Source organism: Rutidosis leptorrhynchoides, chromosome 3, assembly GCF_046630445.1.
Source record: "Rutidosis leptorrhynchoides isolate AG116_Rl617_1_P2 chromosome 3, CSIRO_AGI_Rlap_v1, whole genome shotgun sequence".
NCBI lineage: Eukaryota > Viridiplantae > Streptophyta > Magnoliopsida > Asterales > Asteraceae > Rutidosis > Rutidosis leptorrhynchoides.
In genome coordinates this window covers 425,586,807-425,604,982 of record NC_092335.1, presented here as the reverse complement: position 1 = coordinate 425,604,982, position 18,176 = coordinate 425,586,807, and the positions used below count along the sequence as shown (strand labels likewise).

The 18,176-nt window shown below is 32.7% G+C and overlaps 1 protein-coding gene and 1 pseudogene across 1 annotated transcript; one reads left to right on the top strand and one right to left on the bottom strand.

The window, feature by feature from the left end:
- The window catches only part of LOC139897840 (probable galacturonosyltransferase 12), a 36,643-nt pseudogene extending 22,672 nt beyond the window's left edge, over window positions 1-13,971 (top strand).
- Window positions 13,972-14,638: 667 nt separating this feature from the next.
- On the bottom strand, window positions 14,639-15,586 carry LOC139901448 (uncharacterized). The gene has a single exon (XM_071884162.1). The coding sequence runs from the start codon at window positions 15,584-15,586 to the stop codon at window positions 14,639-14,641; it is 948 nt and encodes a 315-aa protein (XP_071740263.1).
- Window positions 15,587-18,176: the final 2,590 nt, after the last annotated feature.

Genomic DNA, 18,176 nt, shown 5'->3' with positions numbered 1-18,176 from the left:
GTAAACTGGACGTGTTGCTTTCCAAATACAAGGTTAGCAAGTGGGTGACACAAAACCGCAAGTTTTGAGCTAAAATTTTCAAATCTGAAACCCACCAAACCCACAAAAATATTTTGCAAACACCGGTAAAGGGTTATTCCGGAAAACTTATCTAGGGTAAAAACTAGATTTCAAAAGATCAAATGTTTTCATAAAGATCCAATTTCCTTAATGGATCTAAATTTTTATAGTCATGTGGGACTGTAAACCATATCGTTACTACCATTGTTTATACCGCCGTATAGAAATCACTGATGTACAAAGTGTGAAGAATAAAGAAGTGATTCTAGTATTTCAAGACGATATTGCTTGAGGACAAGCAACACTCAAGTGTGAGAATATTTGATAATGCTAAAAACGAACATATATTTCATAGCATTATTCCTCAAGAAAGACAAGCTTTTAGTTGCAATTGTTCTATTTACAAGTGATATTCGTTTAAATAATAAAAGGTGAAGACAAAAGACAGATTCGACGATTTGAAGACGCAAACGACCAAAAAGCTCAAAAGAACAAAAGACAATCAAAGAGGTTCCAATTATTGATAAGAAACGTCTCGAAATTACAAAAGTACAAGATTCAAAACACAAAGTACAAGATATTAAATTGTACGCGAGGACGTTCGAAAATCCGGAACCGGGACCAGAGTCAACTCTTAACGCTCGACGCAACGGACTAAAAATTACAAGTTAACTATGTATATAAATATAATATAATATATAATTAATTATAATTAATTATATATATATTATATTTATATATAAAAAACCGTCGGCAGAGAAAACTCCAAGGACTGAGCTGTAAATACTATCTCCGCGACTCGCGGAGTTTGAAGGGGATTTTGCCGCGAGTCGCGGAGCCCCAAAATTCAACTCTGGCTATAAAGCAAACCGAATTCTGATCAAATTTCATATTCTATTTCTCTCATCTCTCAATATATACGATATATATATATATATATATATAATTTATATTTTAATTTTAATTTTAATTATAATTCTAATAATAAGGGTATGTTAGCGAATGTTGTAAGGGTGTAAGTCGAAATTCTGTCCGTGTAACGCTACGCTATTTTTAATCATTGTAAGTTATGTTCAACCTTTTTATATTAATGTCTCGTAGCTAAGTTATTATTATGCTTATTTAAAACGAAGTAATCATGATGTTGGGCTAATTACTAAAATTGGGTAATTGGGCTTTGTACCATAATTGGGGTTTGGACAAAAGAACGACACTTGTGGAAATTAGACTATGGGCTATTAATGGGCTTTATATTTGTTTAATTAAATGAAAGTTTGTTAATGTTAATATAAAGATTTACAATTGGGCGTCCCTATAAATTACCATATACACTCGATCGGACACGATGGGCGGGGTATTTATATGTACGAATAATCGTTCATTTAACCGGACACGGGAATGGATTAATAGCCACTAGAATAATTAAAACAGGGGTGAAATTACATTCAAGGGTAATTGGTGTAATTGTTAACAAAGTAGTAAAACCTTGGTTTACACGCAGTCGATAACCTGGTGTATTCATTAAACAAAGTATTAAAACCTTGTTACAATTCGAATCCCCAATTAGTTGGAATATTTAACTTCGGGTATAATAATAATTTGACAAGGACACTTGCAATTTATATTTATGACTGATGGACTGTTATGGACAAAAACCAGACGGACATATTAAATAATCCAGGACAAAGGACAATTAACCCATGGGCATAAAACTAAAATCAACACGTCAAACATCATGATTACGGAAGTTTAAATAAGCATAATTCTTTTATTTCATATTTAATTTCCTTTATTTTATATTTAATTGCACTTCTAATTATCGCACTTTTATTTATTGTTATTTAATCGCACTTTTAATTATCGTACTTTTTAATTATCGCAATTTTATTTTATCGCACTTTTATTATTCGCAATTTCATTATCGTTATTTACTTTACGCTTTAATTTAAGTCTTGTATTTATTTTATATTTTACATTAGGTTTTAACTGCGACTAAAGTTTTAAAATCGACAAACCGGTCATTAAACGGTAAAAACCCCCCTTTATAATAATAATATTACTTATATATATTTGTATTTTTAATAAAAGTAAACTAATATAGCGTTGAGCTTTGTTTAAAGATTTCCCTGTGGAACGAACCGGACTTACTAAAAACTACACTACTGTACGATTAGGTACACTGCCTATAAGTGTTGTAGCAAGGTTTAAGTATATCCATTCTATAAAAAAATAAATATCTTGTGTAAAATTGTATCGTATTTAATAGTGTTTTCTGCTAAAATTAATAACTATTTTATATACTACCCCGCTGTACATCATATATATATCCATTTATCATAGAGCAATTATTTTTCATACGAATTCAATTACATATTCTGATTTTGACCGATCAGAATCCAAGTTAAAAACTGCAACCAGTGACATCACTCTTAGAGTCCTACATTTTTCAAAAACCATACTTTGAATTCAAAACTGTACTAGAACATCACTCTTATTCATAAAACCCAGAAATATATTCATTTCATTCAAAATCTTAAATGATTTCATCTTGAACATCATACGTTTATTAAACGATTACAACCTGTGTTCAAACCCTTCACGATTCTTGAAAATGCCTCAATCGAGAAGATGAACCAACCACACGTTATCGACAGAAGGAAAGAGTTATACTTATAGTCATACACCTGAAAAGCTCTCAAAACCTAAGTAAAACTTTAACACGTATCCGTGATAAATCATTCGGCATTATTATTACTGAAAGTAATTTTGCAATTCCTTTTCAAGCATTCAGTTTTATCACACTTCCAACAAGTCAACTTCGACTTTTCATAAGCCTTGATATAACCTTGACATATACGATTACCCTTCCTGACGTTGTTATCGGGGAACCTTTTATATCCCACCATATTAATAGAAAACGTACCAGCAACTCCGTTACTCTTTGACTTAAGTCTCTCTATATTTATTTATTGGAACCTCATCATATACTCATCTGCATCTTGTAACAATAATTACCATACCAATACCAGGAAGCATCAATCATTATTTTCGAATTTCGGGGCATTTCTAAAACAACAGTTATATATACATATAACGTCTATATCCTGGACATACGTACTTCAATTCTGGAATCCTGAAAAATACCTCAACCTACGAATCAGTTCTCTGAGTGTTGAAAATATAGACGAAGCAGCAAAAACTGTAAACTACCTTAACAGTCAAGAATTTGATAAGGAATGGAGAGTTGGAAATGCTCAATAGAAAATTTTGGAACTGAAAAATAGATTGAGCAAACCATGAAGGAGACTGTGGACAAATCACAAGGACTAAACTTGTACATCAAGAATCCAGATAATTATGTATCCGATGAAATCTTTAGCGAATATCTTACTCCTTACTTAGTTGGAATCCTTGCTGAAGAATTTTCTTCATCAACCTTCGATCTTAGAAATTCCAAAATATCATCATAAATATCTTCGATATTTCTGAGAATATTTTCATAAATATTCTTGCCCGAAATTATTTATCTCTTCGTGCTATCCCTATTACATCATAAAGGAAACTGTTTTAGTTTCTAAAATTCTATAACATTCAAGTTTAAATTATGAATGATTTTCGGAGAAGTGTTGGGAATTAAAGTATGAGTTAGTATAATATAATGACGCCTGGCCAACGTGGTTATATTACAGTAAGTCATGCTAAATTTCTAATGGAACATGATGATGGTTCACAGACCTTACCCTCACCATGTGTCATGTTACACGACTCTTTTATTTTACTTAAGCTCCAAACATACCAAGAACATATTTCTTGATAATTCTATCTTTTCTGTGATTTCTGGTAATTTAACAAATCAGATCGTACTATTACTATTTCTTTCTTAGAACGTTAGCCATGATCATTCGAAATTCAAAGATTTAATCTACGAATCCGAGACGTCTTAATCGCTTTACTTAAGGCCGAGAAGAGAAAACAGAAGCATAGAGCTTCGAAACATAAAGAGGAGTATAAATAACAGCAAATAGAAAAATTACAAACCGTGTATATCAATGCATATAGCAATATAGAGACATGGTAGGATTAAGAATAATATCACACCTAGGGCGAAGTAGAAGTAAACAGATTCCTCTGGTGAGAGTTGAAAAAGAAGAATGATTGTTGCGATAGTCAGGATAAGGACAAGGATCAGAAATGGATTAAGCATTTTTCACAATCTTTGGAAGTGTGAATTGAAGAATAAAATATAGAAGTGGTAGAAATAATGGAACGGATGAGGTTAATTTATAGCTAAAAATTAGACAAAGCAATCGAGGCAGATGACCGCATTAATTAAAGAGGATCATAATTTCCTAAATCAGATCTTATATAGATTACGAAGATTTTCTTTAAGATCCCTTAAATCCCGGAAATCAACCGTGACTACGTCCAAAGTTAAGACGAATCTTTATTTTCTTCATTTCACTCTTTTACGATAGCTTCACTCATACTCTTCGCGTAATCGAATTGTTCTATCCATATTTTTCACAATGGTGAAAAACTCTATAATTATTGAACTCATAAAACGGAACTCGGCTCATTCAAGGTATTCAAAATACTCCATTAATATATTTTATTATATTCTTTTGATAATGATTTTATGAACAATCGAATTCATGATGGGAATTCAAGTTATATCATATTTCTTGATACAAGAATATTCTGGTTTTTGTTACCAACTTTCATTAACCAAATTTCGGGACGAAATTTCTTTAACGGGTAGGTACTGTAACGACCCAGAAAATTTCAACTTATTTTAAGCCAATTCTCTATATGATTTAATAATTTCGTCATGATAAGCAATGAATTTTGATAAGTTTTAAAACTTTTGAAATGAGTTTTTATACAAACAATTGACCATCTATTTGTCCGACGATTCATGAATGTCATAACTTGTATTAATTATATACTTATGGATATATATGGATATATATGGATTATATCTAACTTGAATATATGATAATTAAGTATCTCATTAAATATATTAACAATGGATTATATACATAAAATGAGACTACTAACTTAAAGACTTCGAAACGATATATATATATATATATATATATATATATATATATATATATATATATATATATATATATATATATATATATATATATATATATATATATATATAACGCTTAACGACGTTATAACTTCTAAGTTAAAATAAATATATATGTATTGTATTAAGATGTATTAATACACTTTTTAAAGACTTAAATATATATATTAATATACTTATACTCAACAAAGATAGCTATACTCGTATTCGCATTCGATTTTCTCAAGAATTCTACTCGTATTCATACGGTATTTATACCCGTATTATACACAGTTTCTAGATGTATTTACAATTGGAATATACCAATAGGAAAACATCATTTTCAACCTTTTATCATGGAAAATGACATCTTTGTTATTATATATGACTCATGAGACATGTATTATATACAGTTTCTAGATGTATTTACTATTCGTATATACCAATAGTAAAATATCATTTTCAACCTTTTATCATGGAAAATGACATCCTTGTTATTACATATGACTCATGAGACATCTTTAAACACATAAACAAAATAATTTTGTATTTATACCCGTATTATACACAGCTTCTAGATGTATTTACTATTCGTATATATCAATAGTAAAACATAATTTTCAACCTTTTTAATCATGGGGGAGACATGTTTAACAACTCTTAACATCTAGTATTAAACTTCTAGCTAAAATTTCAACTTGGAATCTCTTTATATCTATATACATATGACATTTTATATATCTATATCTATATCATTTCCATTTCAATTTTTATTCTAAGATTTTACTCCCTAAAAACACACACTTGAAAGCCTTTGTTCTACTACTTTAATTTAGCAAAAACACATCAATTACAAGCCTTAAAACAACCTAAAATCATCATAAGAAAAACCAAACAAGAACACTTCATGAAGATCATCCATTTCAAGTTTATACTTTCAATTTTTTGAACCCATTTCAAAAACTGTTTGAAGATCAAGAATTTATTATTCATCTCAGCTAATTTCTAAGTTTTAATCAAGGTAATAAACATATTCAAACTTTAGTTCAATTCATATAATCCTAACTATCTTAAATCAAGATAGATTTCTTACTTGAAACATTTGTTGATTCCAAGCTTCTACATCAAGATTTCTAAGCTATCAAGGACACCATCAACTCAAAGATCCTTTCCTTATTTTTCCAGTAACATCACTCTTTAAACTTGAGGTAGTAACCTTATTCAAAATCTCGTTCGATTCATATTCATATAGCTATCTTATTTCGAGTATATAACTTATAACAATTAGAACATAGTTTAGTTAATTCTAAACTTGTTCGCAAACAAACTTAATCCTTCTAACTTGACTTTTAAAACACTTCAACACATGTATTATGACAGTATGTCAAGCTAACATAAGGATATAAAACTTGTATACACGAAGAACACCTTAAAATCGAACATACGCCGTCATAGTTTCATCGAGGGCTGTTTTGGGTTTAATTTTGAAAACCTATCTTAAACTTTGAATTAAAAGTTTTCCTTCTGTAAGAAATGTTATTTCATATGGATATGAAACATATCCAAAATCCATGGTTTAACTCTAAGTTGAAGTATGTTTTTCAAAATGGTAATCAAGATGTTGTTCTTACGACGTATATGACCATTTTTCTTTAAAGATTGACATCTAGACTTTAAATCCGACTATAAACCTATACTTTTTATGTTTAGATTAATAAAATACAGTTTGATACGAAACCATGGAAATTTGAAACACTCAAATCGGATTTGAAATGAAGAAGTTATGGGTAAAACAAAATTGGATAGATTTGCTAGTTTTAGCTATCGGACTATTGGACTACTAACATTGGACTATTAACTTGACAATCTAAAATTATCATATAAGTATGATATAATTATTATTCAAATATAATTATTGTATAGTTGATATATATATTATTATCATAGGTTCGTGAATCTGTCGAAGGCCGAGTCGTATTTTTCACCGGATTGAAAAATAATATTATTTACTTTCTACGAATTACAGGTGAGTTTATAGATCCCTTTTTAATTGCTTTTGCAATCTATATTTTTTGGCTGAGAATACATGCACTTTATTTTAAACGCAATGGACACAAGTATATACTAAATTCTACACTGAGTTTGAACCGAAAATCCCTTAGCTTTGGTAACTAGTAGCTGCCGGTTATAAGAACCGGTGGGCGCGAATAGTTGTATATGGATCCATAGGGCTTGACATCCCCGTCCGTTCCAGGTATAGAGACCCTAGCCTGAACTATAAAGCGGACGTATGCTATTTGAGTTTAGTACACGTTGGTTTGCGTGTATTGTACATGTTGGTTGTATGTATGTTAAAACATGGGTACTTATTATATATACTTTAAGTTTAGTTACCAAGGTGCTCAATTTCGTAGAATATTTTGATAAATGTTTTGGATGAAACAATTGAAATCTTGTGGTCCACCTTTATATACATATTATGCGCAACATTAAAACTATGAACTCACCAACCTTTGTGTTGACACTTTTAGCATGTTTATTCTCAGGTTCTTAGAAGTATTCCGCTGTTTGCTTATATGTTATACAAGCTATGTGCATGGAGTCATACATGCTTTATTCGAGAAAACTTTGCATTCACAAAATCATCACCATGTATCTTATTTTGACTGCATTGTCAACGGATGTATTATTGTAAACCATTATTTACGATGATTGTCTATATGTAGACATCATCAGATGTCGAAAACCTTGGATTTAGATATTCATTTATGGTGTACCTTTTAAAAAGAATGCAATGTTTGTAAAACGTATCATATAGAGGTCAAATACCTCGCAATGAAATCGATGAAAGATGTACTTCGTCTAAAGGAATTTGGACGGGTCATCACAAAATCTAAAATGAAAAAAATACTGTGGTGAATAAAACAGTAGGTGCTACTATTCACAAAGGTAAGAAGGTAAATACCTTCACTCGTTTTAGCATGTAGATATAATATAATATAATGAGAAATAAATATATAATGCAACTGATTTTCTCAAAAATAAAAATCTTTATATTTGGAAGGACAATTAAAAAGAATAGAAATGATATTTTTTGTCACTGATTAATAAATTCATTATAATTATACATATACATAGATACAATATATATAAAATAAATATTTGATGCACAATTATAGTAAATTTATTACTTATCGAATTCGATGATAAAATATCATCACCATTATAGAAAATATCACCATCTTACAAGGAAACCTGTATTCATTTGCGAAATATAATATCCTGTTCTAGGATTTCTTTAATTGTTGTATTCGGATGTAAACTAATTTGTAAGTCCATCCCTTTCAAATTGATAAACTATGACTAACTAATGAGATGGTAAAAGATTGGTCAAATGGTAAGATTGGTCATATGTCACCATACCAACCATAACATACTTTTAGAAAAATTAATGTAATATTGTCAAATTTTTGACAGAAACAATATCCTTGTACATTTACCAAATTAACATGCTTCTTGTGCATGCGAACGATATATTAGTAAGTCCAAAAGAACCTGAAAAAAAAGGGTAACCGATAATTTTTTCTTGTTCAAGCTTGATCGAAAAAAAGAATATTTTTACTTAAAGTCAAACACCCTAACCGAGTTAATTCTAGCGCCGAATCTACTCTTTAATCCATGGGATTACGGCTAGTTTGAAATGTTTCTGTACAAAAGATCATTTAAATTGTACTCATAATCGCAAAATTTAACCATAGGACCTCATATATTTTTCGAATTTATAGTTTTTCCTTTGTATTGTATAGGATACCACTGAATTTAACTAATTTGACTTCATATATTTTTCGAATTTCTAGTTTTTTAAAAGGTAAACAACCATTGAAATAACATTCAAAATTTATTAGTACTGAAAAAAAAAATCGAGACCTTATTGAGTTCTCGTCCTGAAATTGCCACTGGTTATTTCATAAACATTTTGACCTTTTTTTAACCACTCTAAAATATAGTGCTAGTGAGTTTGAATTTGAAATATCATAGGATCAAAACACTAAGGTTATGTTTGGCGCGTAGCTTTTTGAAGCTTTTAACTTTTATGAAAAAGCTACTACTTAATTTAAAAGTTCTGTTTGGTTAAAGAAGCTTAAAGCTTTTAGACAGAAGGAAAAAGCTAAAAGCTAGTAGAAGTAGCGTTTAGCTTTTAGCTTCTACTTTTTTATAATTTTATTCTTTATTTAACAAATTCAGCTCCTATGCGAAACACCAAAATATATTTAAAAAACTAACAGCTACTAGCTAAAAGCTACCAACTACCGGCTAATTTTGCCAAACATACCTATTAGCTACCAGCTATTTTTACCAAACATACCATAAACCGTATAGAGATGATTAAAAAATAATCCTGAAAAAATTTACAAATGATTTGTTCGGACAAAAACAGTCATGCATAAGAGCACTACTACCAATAATGGTGAGCTCACACGTCAATAGCAAGTCAAAGACATCCGCCATCTTTGGAAACAATGGCACCAACAAGCCAAAGGCGTGCCATTTTCATCCCATGCCCCACTTCGTGAATTTATAGCAATTTCTTTGGCTTGCTTATTCTATTTAAATATTTGTACACATATAGCATTATTAATTAAACATTAATTTAATTAAATAATGTTTTTTTTTTAATATATATATATATATATATATATATATATATATATATGAACCGAGGTTCCATCCGACGGTAAATTAGTGTGTGATGAGAAGAATGTGATGCTGTGACACTCATGTGATAGTAAGTCAATATATATATATATATATATATATATATATATATATATATATATATATATATATATATATATATATATATATATATATATATATATATATATATATATATGAACCGAGGTTCCATCCGACGGTAAATTAGTGTGTGATGAGAAGAATGTGATGTTGTGACACTCATGTGATAGTAAGTCACGGAACCAAGTGATGGTTGGGAGTGACAATGCTAATTTTGTGTGTGTTAAAATGTCAGGTTGTCTGAAGAAACTGGGACCAAGCATGTTGGTTAAAAACCTTCAATCAACTGTAATTTCCTAAATTATTAACTTCCTGTTTTGTTTTAAACTTTGGACATTTGTTTGTTTTATTTATCATTTTTTGTTTTTTTTTTTTTGTTTTTTCTTTTTGTTTTGCATAGTTAATGATTCGATTTGCCGCTTAACATAATCTTATTTTTGGGTTTCTGCAAGGTCCCAGAGGTAATATATCAAGTTTTGGAGGACCCTTTCAGTAAATATGACACATCAGAAGGGTCTGAATCTGAGATTCCTCAAACTTTGGAAGATTTTGTTTCTAATCTTAAAGGCAATAATAGACCAGATGGCAAGACCTTTGCTATGAAGCTCAAATCCATGGTAATTTCCTACCATATACTCAGGGACGGAGCTTGAAGATTATCACGAGGGTAGCCGAGGTAAATCAAGCAAAACATATGGTGTCATATAAATAACATAAATAAAGCGTTAATAAATGTTGAAATTCATTAACTAACAAAACACACTACAACTCAGCTCGACGACCCTTAAAGTTCATAAAATCATCAATTACAAACTCTGAATTAAACATTTGCGTAAAACTGAAGTTATTTTCATCGCTTGCAAAATCACCTACTGCAAAAAAATTAGTACATAATTATTCTAGTAATTTAATCAATCATTCAATTAATCAATGAATACATCTATAAATTAATTTAAAGCCTAAACTTTGAGTGTTAAACATTGACCATTCAGTTTATCAAGATACCAATATTCAGTTTATTTATAATAATATTATTATTAAACCTAAATCAATTAATAAAAGAGCCACGTTAATATATATAATATGACTACATAACTTTTCTAACAAACGTTACACAAGTAGAATGAATTACTACGTACTGTATTATATAACTATAAAATATAAATATAAATTATAAATACTCCGTAATATATATACTTTTGGGTTTGACTTTGATATCCAGCCATCGATTACGAAATAGGCTTTAATTTTTAATTTAATATACAAGTGTTAGGCATGAAGACGAGAGTCTATTCCTTTATTGGGATGACCCAATTGTAAGTTTTTATTAATTTAACTCAGAAAAATATGAAAATTACTATATACTCCAAATGTTGCTGGGGTGGCCTGCGCCTGCCTAGCCCCTATTATGCTTCGTCCCTGCATATACTAACCAATGGCGGATGAATTGTAGTCACGCGTGTCCTTCTAGTTAAAAGCTTGAAAGAATTTATACATAGAATTTTTTTCGACATCTTTTGGTAATATTGAAGGGTTGATTCTTTTACAAAAGTTGCTTATTTTATCGTTGGGGAAAAAAAGTGAAATGACGAAAATACCCCTGATTACTATTGATGAATAGTGACAGTTTTTTGTCTATATATACTAATAGACAAAAAAACTGTTTCACTATTCATCAATAGTAATCAGGGGTATATTCGTCATTTCACTTTTTTTCCCAACGATAAAATAAGCAACTTTTGTAAAATAACCAACCCTTCAATGTTACCAAAAGATATCGAAAAAAATTCTTTTTTACAAAAAAATTAACTAACTTTTTTTTTCCTTCTCTTTTCTTCCTCAACGATAAAAAATGCAACTTTCATAAAATGAACAACCCTTCAATGCTATCAAAAGATGTCGAAAAACATTATTTTTTACAAAATAGATGAACTAACTTAAAAAAAAAAAAAACGAACGCTAAAAGAAGCAACTTTCACAAAAGGAACAACCCTTCAATGTTAGATGTCGAAAAAAATTCTTTTTTACAAAATAGATCTAAGACTTTTTTTTTTAACTCGCATTCAAAACGGAGCCCCCGGTGCGAAGCGAGGGCTCGAGAACTAGTTTACACTATACAATAGTATCACTGGTTAAAACCTAAAGAAGATTTCATTACATCACGTATTTCACTGGTAGCTCGTGCTACCGATGCCAATACATTAGATCCGCCCTTCATACTAACACACCCACAACTCGGCCTACTTCACTCCTGAATTGTCTTTTTTCTCAATCAATGGAAATGGGTCGAACTTCAAAACATGTAGTTTAAAAAGTTTAATATTGATGAGTACATCCTAAATCGTCTAATGATCATTACTTGATTGCTGTTTTGCAGGTGACCCTTCTTGAACAAAGAACTCGAAAAGCCAAAATCCAAGAATACCTGTACCGCCACGTGGCATCGAGTAGCATACCAAAACAACTTCACTGTCTTGCTCTCCGGCTAGCCAACGAGCACGCCACAAACGCTGCAGCCCGACTCCAGCTCCCATCCCCTGAGCTCGTGCCAACACTCGTCGATAACTCGTACTTTCACTTTGTTCTTGCATCAGACAACATTCCTGCAGCCTCTGTTGTCACAACATCTCTTGTTTACAACTCATTACGTCCCGATATGGTGGTTGTTCATATAATCACGGATAGAAAAACTTACTCACCGATGCAGACATGGTTTTCTTTGCGTCCGTTAAAGCCAGCTGTCATCGAGGTGAAGGCGTTACACCATTTTGATTGGTTTGCCAAGGGGAAGGTCCCAGTTTTGGAGGCAATGGAGAAAGATCAGAGGGCCCGTGCTCAGTTTAGGGGCGCGTCATCAGCCATTGTGGCTAATAACGGTGAGAAACCTTATGTTATTGCTGCAAAGTTGCAAGCTATGAGCCCTAAGTACAACTCGGTCATGAACCATGTTCGAATATATCTGCCAGAGGTAAAGTACAACTCGCTCTCCAAGATTTTCCTTTTCTAGAGCTAAGTCAAATATTTTGCAAAAATCGCTACTCGGGGAGTACAGGGTCCGGACCTTTTAGGGAGTACTCGGAAACTCGGGGAGTCCTCGGATGTTGACCAAGTTTGACTTTGACCGATATTAACCGAGTTTTGACCAATTTTCTGAGTAATCCCGGGTTTTGACCGATTTTTAAAGTAATCCTGAGTTTTGGCCGAGTTTGACCAAGTTTGACCGGGCTTGGCTGACTTTGACCGAGTTCTCTCTGAGCTCCCCGAGTAGCAAAAACCGAGTACTCATCAAGTAATTCCGAGTTCTGCAACACTATTTAAAGTTAAATCGCTTACTGGGTGTCTCAACAGATGTTTCCAAGTCTTAACAAGATAGTCTTCCTAGACGATGACCTTGTAGTACAAACAAATCTGTCGCCTCTATGGGACATTGATATGAACGGAAAGGTAAACGGAGCAGTTGAAACATGCACGGGAGGGGATAAATTTGTAATGTCAAAGTGCTTCAAGAGCTACTTGAATTTTTCACATCCACTAATATCGAAAAATTTCAACGCAAACGAATGTGCTTGGGCCTATGGCATGAACATATTTGATCTTCAAGCTTGGAGAAATACTAACATAAGCCAGAATTACCATCACTGGCTTCAAGAGGTAATTTTTTTTATTAAACTTAACATTAATATTTAATATTTAATATTTAATATACAAGATAATATTAAAGATTAAAGTACTCTAATAACTTGTTTTCGGGTGCAGAACTTGAAATCCGATCTTTGTGGCAATTAGGAACATTACCTCCAGGTTTGATAGCATTTCATGGGTATGTTCATACTATTGATCCTTTCTGGCATATGTTAGGCCTTGGTTACCAAGAGAATACAAGCATACCGGATGCTAAAAGTGCCGCTGTCATCCATTTTAACGGCCGAGCAAAACCGTGGTTAGATATTGCATTTCCGGAGCTTCGGGCATTGTGGGCTAAATATGTCGACTTCTCAGATAAGTTCATCAAGTCCTGCCACATCAGAGCATCTTAAAATGGGCTAACGAAGATAATGTGATGATACTTCATGTATATGAGAAACCAATAAAGCAAGGAGAAGGGTAATCTTTTGATCAATAATCGTTTTTGTTGATTTTAGATGCAAAATGAAAATCAGAATCATCCGATGCTCTTATTCTTTGCTTCAAGTCACTTAATTTTTGGTGTATTACCATGAAAGAAGATCAAGAAAAAAATATGAGATGTAAAATAACAATTTTTTTCCCAGCTTACTAGCATTTTTTTACCCGTTATCAAAGGCGATCAAATAATTCCTATATCTATATTCCACTTCAATATAAAGGTAGAAGGTTTTCCCTGTTCGGGCTACCCGGGAGGGCGAGTAATCCGACCCCATACTCGTACGCAGCCCAGCAGGATTACTCCCTGGCTGTTTCCAAACCATACCTGGCCACCACTAAATATTCGCCCTATACGGGATTCGAACCTGAGACCTCTTGCAAGGAACTCAGGAGCCCAACCACTGGGCTCCACTTCAATATACTCATAGATAAAAACTAATCTGTCATGGTTATCGAGTTTTTTTTTTACATATCCTAACATGTCACTAACTTATCATTAACAAGAAGATGAACTGCAATATGTGATAAACTTAAACAAAGCACAAATGACTGAAACAAAACGTTGATGTTTAATCAAACTTACTTTTTTCCAGTTACATTTGAAACCAAATCTTTTAGAAACTTTGCAGACTTAGTGATCGGAGAGTTAATAGCCATTAAATTATACAACACATTCTCAACTTCAACGATCGAAGGTCTTGTTTTGAAACTCGTAATTACTTTCAATGCACCTTCTTCTTCTTCTTCAACCAACACACTCCATTTCTCACCACTTAAAACACCATCTTTAACACACTTGAATACAACACCGTTTCGCTTACTCAACAGTCCCCTAACTTCTAACCCCATAAACGAATAAACGACTTCAAACGACCCCAAAAATTTCATAAAATCAGCAAGAATACTCTCTTCATCATCATAACTCCACCTGGGATTAAACATCACCACTGGTTTCGGATAAACACTATTACTAACTGCCTCCATTACTTCCATTTGTGAAGCTTCTGGTGTCAAAAACACCACCACGTCAGCAGAGTTCAAACCACTTGCATTCGATAACGAGCAAATGTCAACATGTTCAACGGACCGAAAACCTACTTTATTAGCAGCTGCTGTTAGTTTAGAATTAGGCCATAGTATCATAAACTTTACTTTAGACCCTTTTCTTTTCAGCTGCATTTCATCGAACACTTGGAGTGCAAGTTTTGTTAAGGAGTCTGGTGAGTCATCAATGACAGGAATTTCGACACGAAAACGTGGTTGCTTTTGTTTCTTGAGCTTGCCTGCAGTGAGATTGGGATTATTGAGTGGTTTTTGTAATGTAGATGAAAGGCAGGTTTTAACCTGTTGTATGGCTTCTTCTTTTGATTTGGGTGGAGATGGAATACTACAGTGAATGGATAATGGAAAGTAATTGTTTTTTGGTTTATAAATTTGGGAACTTGATGATGAAGTAATGATAAATGTGGGATTCAGAAGATGATTTCTGAAGGAATTGAAATGGGAATTTGGGAGTAAAGATGCCATCTTCGTGTTTTCAGAAACGGAATAATGAAAAAGGAGGCAATTTGTTGCAAATTTGAGTCGTTATTAGATAAAGAGATTTTGCGGGAGAATACCAGCCACAAGAAAAAATTCTAGTAGTTCACACTTTTTTTTTTCTTTCTTTTTTGTTTTCTGTTTATCAATAAAAAAAAATGTTATAAAATTACTTCATGCCGCTTTTAAGGTTTTATACGGAGTATTAAATAAACTACTCTTTCTGTCTCAATTATATTGACGATTGAGATGTCTAAAATTAATTGTTCACTTTCATCTATAAATTGATAAAAACAAAATTAATTGTTCACTTTCATCTATAAATTGATAAAAACAATGCCATAAAGTTTTTTTTGCGCCTTTACTGGACATGTAAGACAAAGATAGATAAAAACTAAGGAATACGACTGAAAAGTTAACAAAAAGTACATGTGACAGTTATTTTTTTCAAACCGCATGATTTTTGTCTATCTACAACATATATGAGACGAAGGAGTATTATGTAAACATAATGTTGCCCGACCTAGATGGTTCTAGCCAAGGGCGGATCTTCAGGGGGCAGAGAGGGGCGTCTGCCCTCCCAAAAGTTCGAACAAGTAGAGTATATCGTTGATTTATTTTAGAAGAAAATAGAACTTGAATTCAATTTTAATAGAGAAAGGAGACTATTAACTGTAGATGTGGTAATGAGGAAAGCAGGTAAGAGAAATGAAGTGGGGTAACGTACTTTTAAGTTTTTTTTATCATGACAACTCCTTTAAGTTTGCACAGAAATTCATTTTTAACCTTATAAATATAATGTAGTGCTTTCTATTTTATAATTTTAAAATACTCCCGCATAAATTATTGAATAAATTATTAAGGGATTACTACCTAAATTAAAAACAAATTTTAACAATATGATTTGATTCGAAGTACATTACTTTTATTTTTATATTGACAACTTAATAATTAACTTAAGTTGAATAACTAATAACTTGAGTGAAAATGTATATTAATTTATTTTATTACGTTCAATAGGCTACTTATTTTACAAATTAAAATTGTTAAGCTATATCGAACAATTTTTGTCAAATTATCTCTTGTGTTCAAAAGCATTTGGCCCTCCTGATCAAACCAAAATCGTTAGGTGTGATTAGATTTCGGGTTTGAGTGCTTAATTTGAGAAAAAGAGTAGGTTGATTGTTTTAACTCCAATAATTGTGCAAACCCCGATTTGGAATCTGGATTCCAAGGGCGTAAAACAACCAAGTGAATTAACCTTATTCGATCGGAATCGAATAAGTTAATATCTTAGTGTGGATTAACTCGGACGGTGATCGGAGCACCGGTCGGAATTAAGTTAACGACTAGAGTGACGTTATCGCAATTGATTTTGGCAGAGTAACGTTCATGCATCCAGTGTTGTTAAGGTGAGTGATTTCACTTGTGTATTTATAGATGTTATGGAGGGAATGATGACGTGGCACATGTCCCTTTCATGGTTGTAACAAACTTTGTCAATCCCGAGGGGTGACGTGGCACCTGTCCCTTTCGTGGGGAATAACAGATTCTAACGAACTTCCCTAGATTTGCGGGCTGACGTGGCACGCGACTTGCCCGCGTGCTTGTTCCGTGATCAAGTGGTCATTCCGGGACGAAGTGCCTGCTCCGTGGTGACGCATTCTTGATTCGGGACAACGTGCTTGTCCCGGGAGTGTCTTTATGTCGGTAAGGGGACCTAGATGCTGGTGTCGGTGAGTTGATCCCGGTTAAAGCATCACGGTGCTCTTAGTCTAACCGGGTAGGTCTTGTCAAATACTTGGGAAGTGTTTCTTCTCGGTCACGATTACGATGACTGGCTTTGTGGTGCCTAGTTATGATTATCTTGACCGGTTGTGAGGTGCCGGTTACGCGTATGTCATCCAGGTTCTTAGTCTTGCTATTTTTCCATCATGGAGGAGTAACCGGGAAGGTTTCAGACGGATAACGAGAAAAGGAGTTGGCAACCCGGAACACGTGGTGCCGGGTATGGTTTTTGCCGAGATGCTTGCCTATTTTGAGACGGATCGTTATGCGTATCATCAAGTCCCCCCAGTTTAATGAGGGTAGCCGGAACGGTTACCGTTGTCAAACTTCCGAGACACGGCCACGCTTCTTGATTGGATGTGCATTTAATGCTTGTCAGCATGAAAAGACAATTTCTGCAAATGCGCCTCCCTTTTCGTGTTCTTTCCATTTTTCAACTTTTGGAACGGTTTCCAAGAGATTTTCTTTTAATCCTTTAATCATTACTTTTGTCGATCCATCTTTTGATCTGAACCGTTGGATCAATTTTCTTAAAACCTATAAATAGTTTCCCTTTTTCGATATTTTTACCTTTTACAGCCTTTGAGCCCTAAACGCTTCTTCTTCAAAAACCAACAGTTTTCTTACGAAAAAGGTACCTTTTCTACTTCCTTCTTCTTTTACTTACTTTTCTTTTTTGCGTTTCCGTTCATATGGCGGATCAGTCTTCCACTTCTACTAGCGTAGATGTTCCTGAAACTTCTGGTAGATCTTCTGTAAATGTTAATGATATTAAGAGTCTAGTATGCGA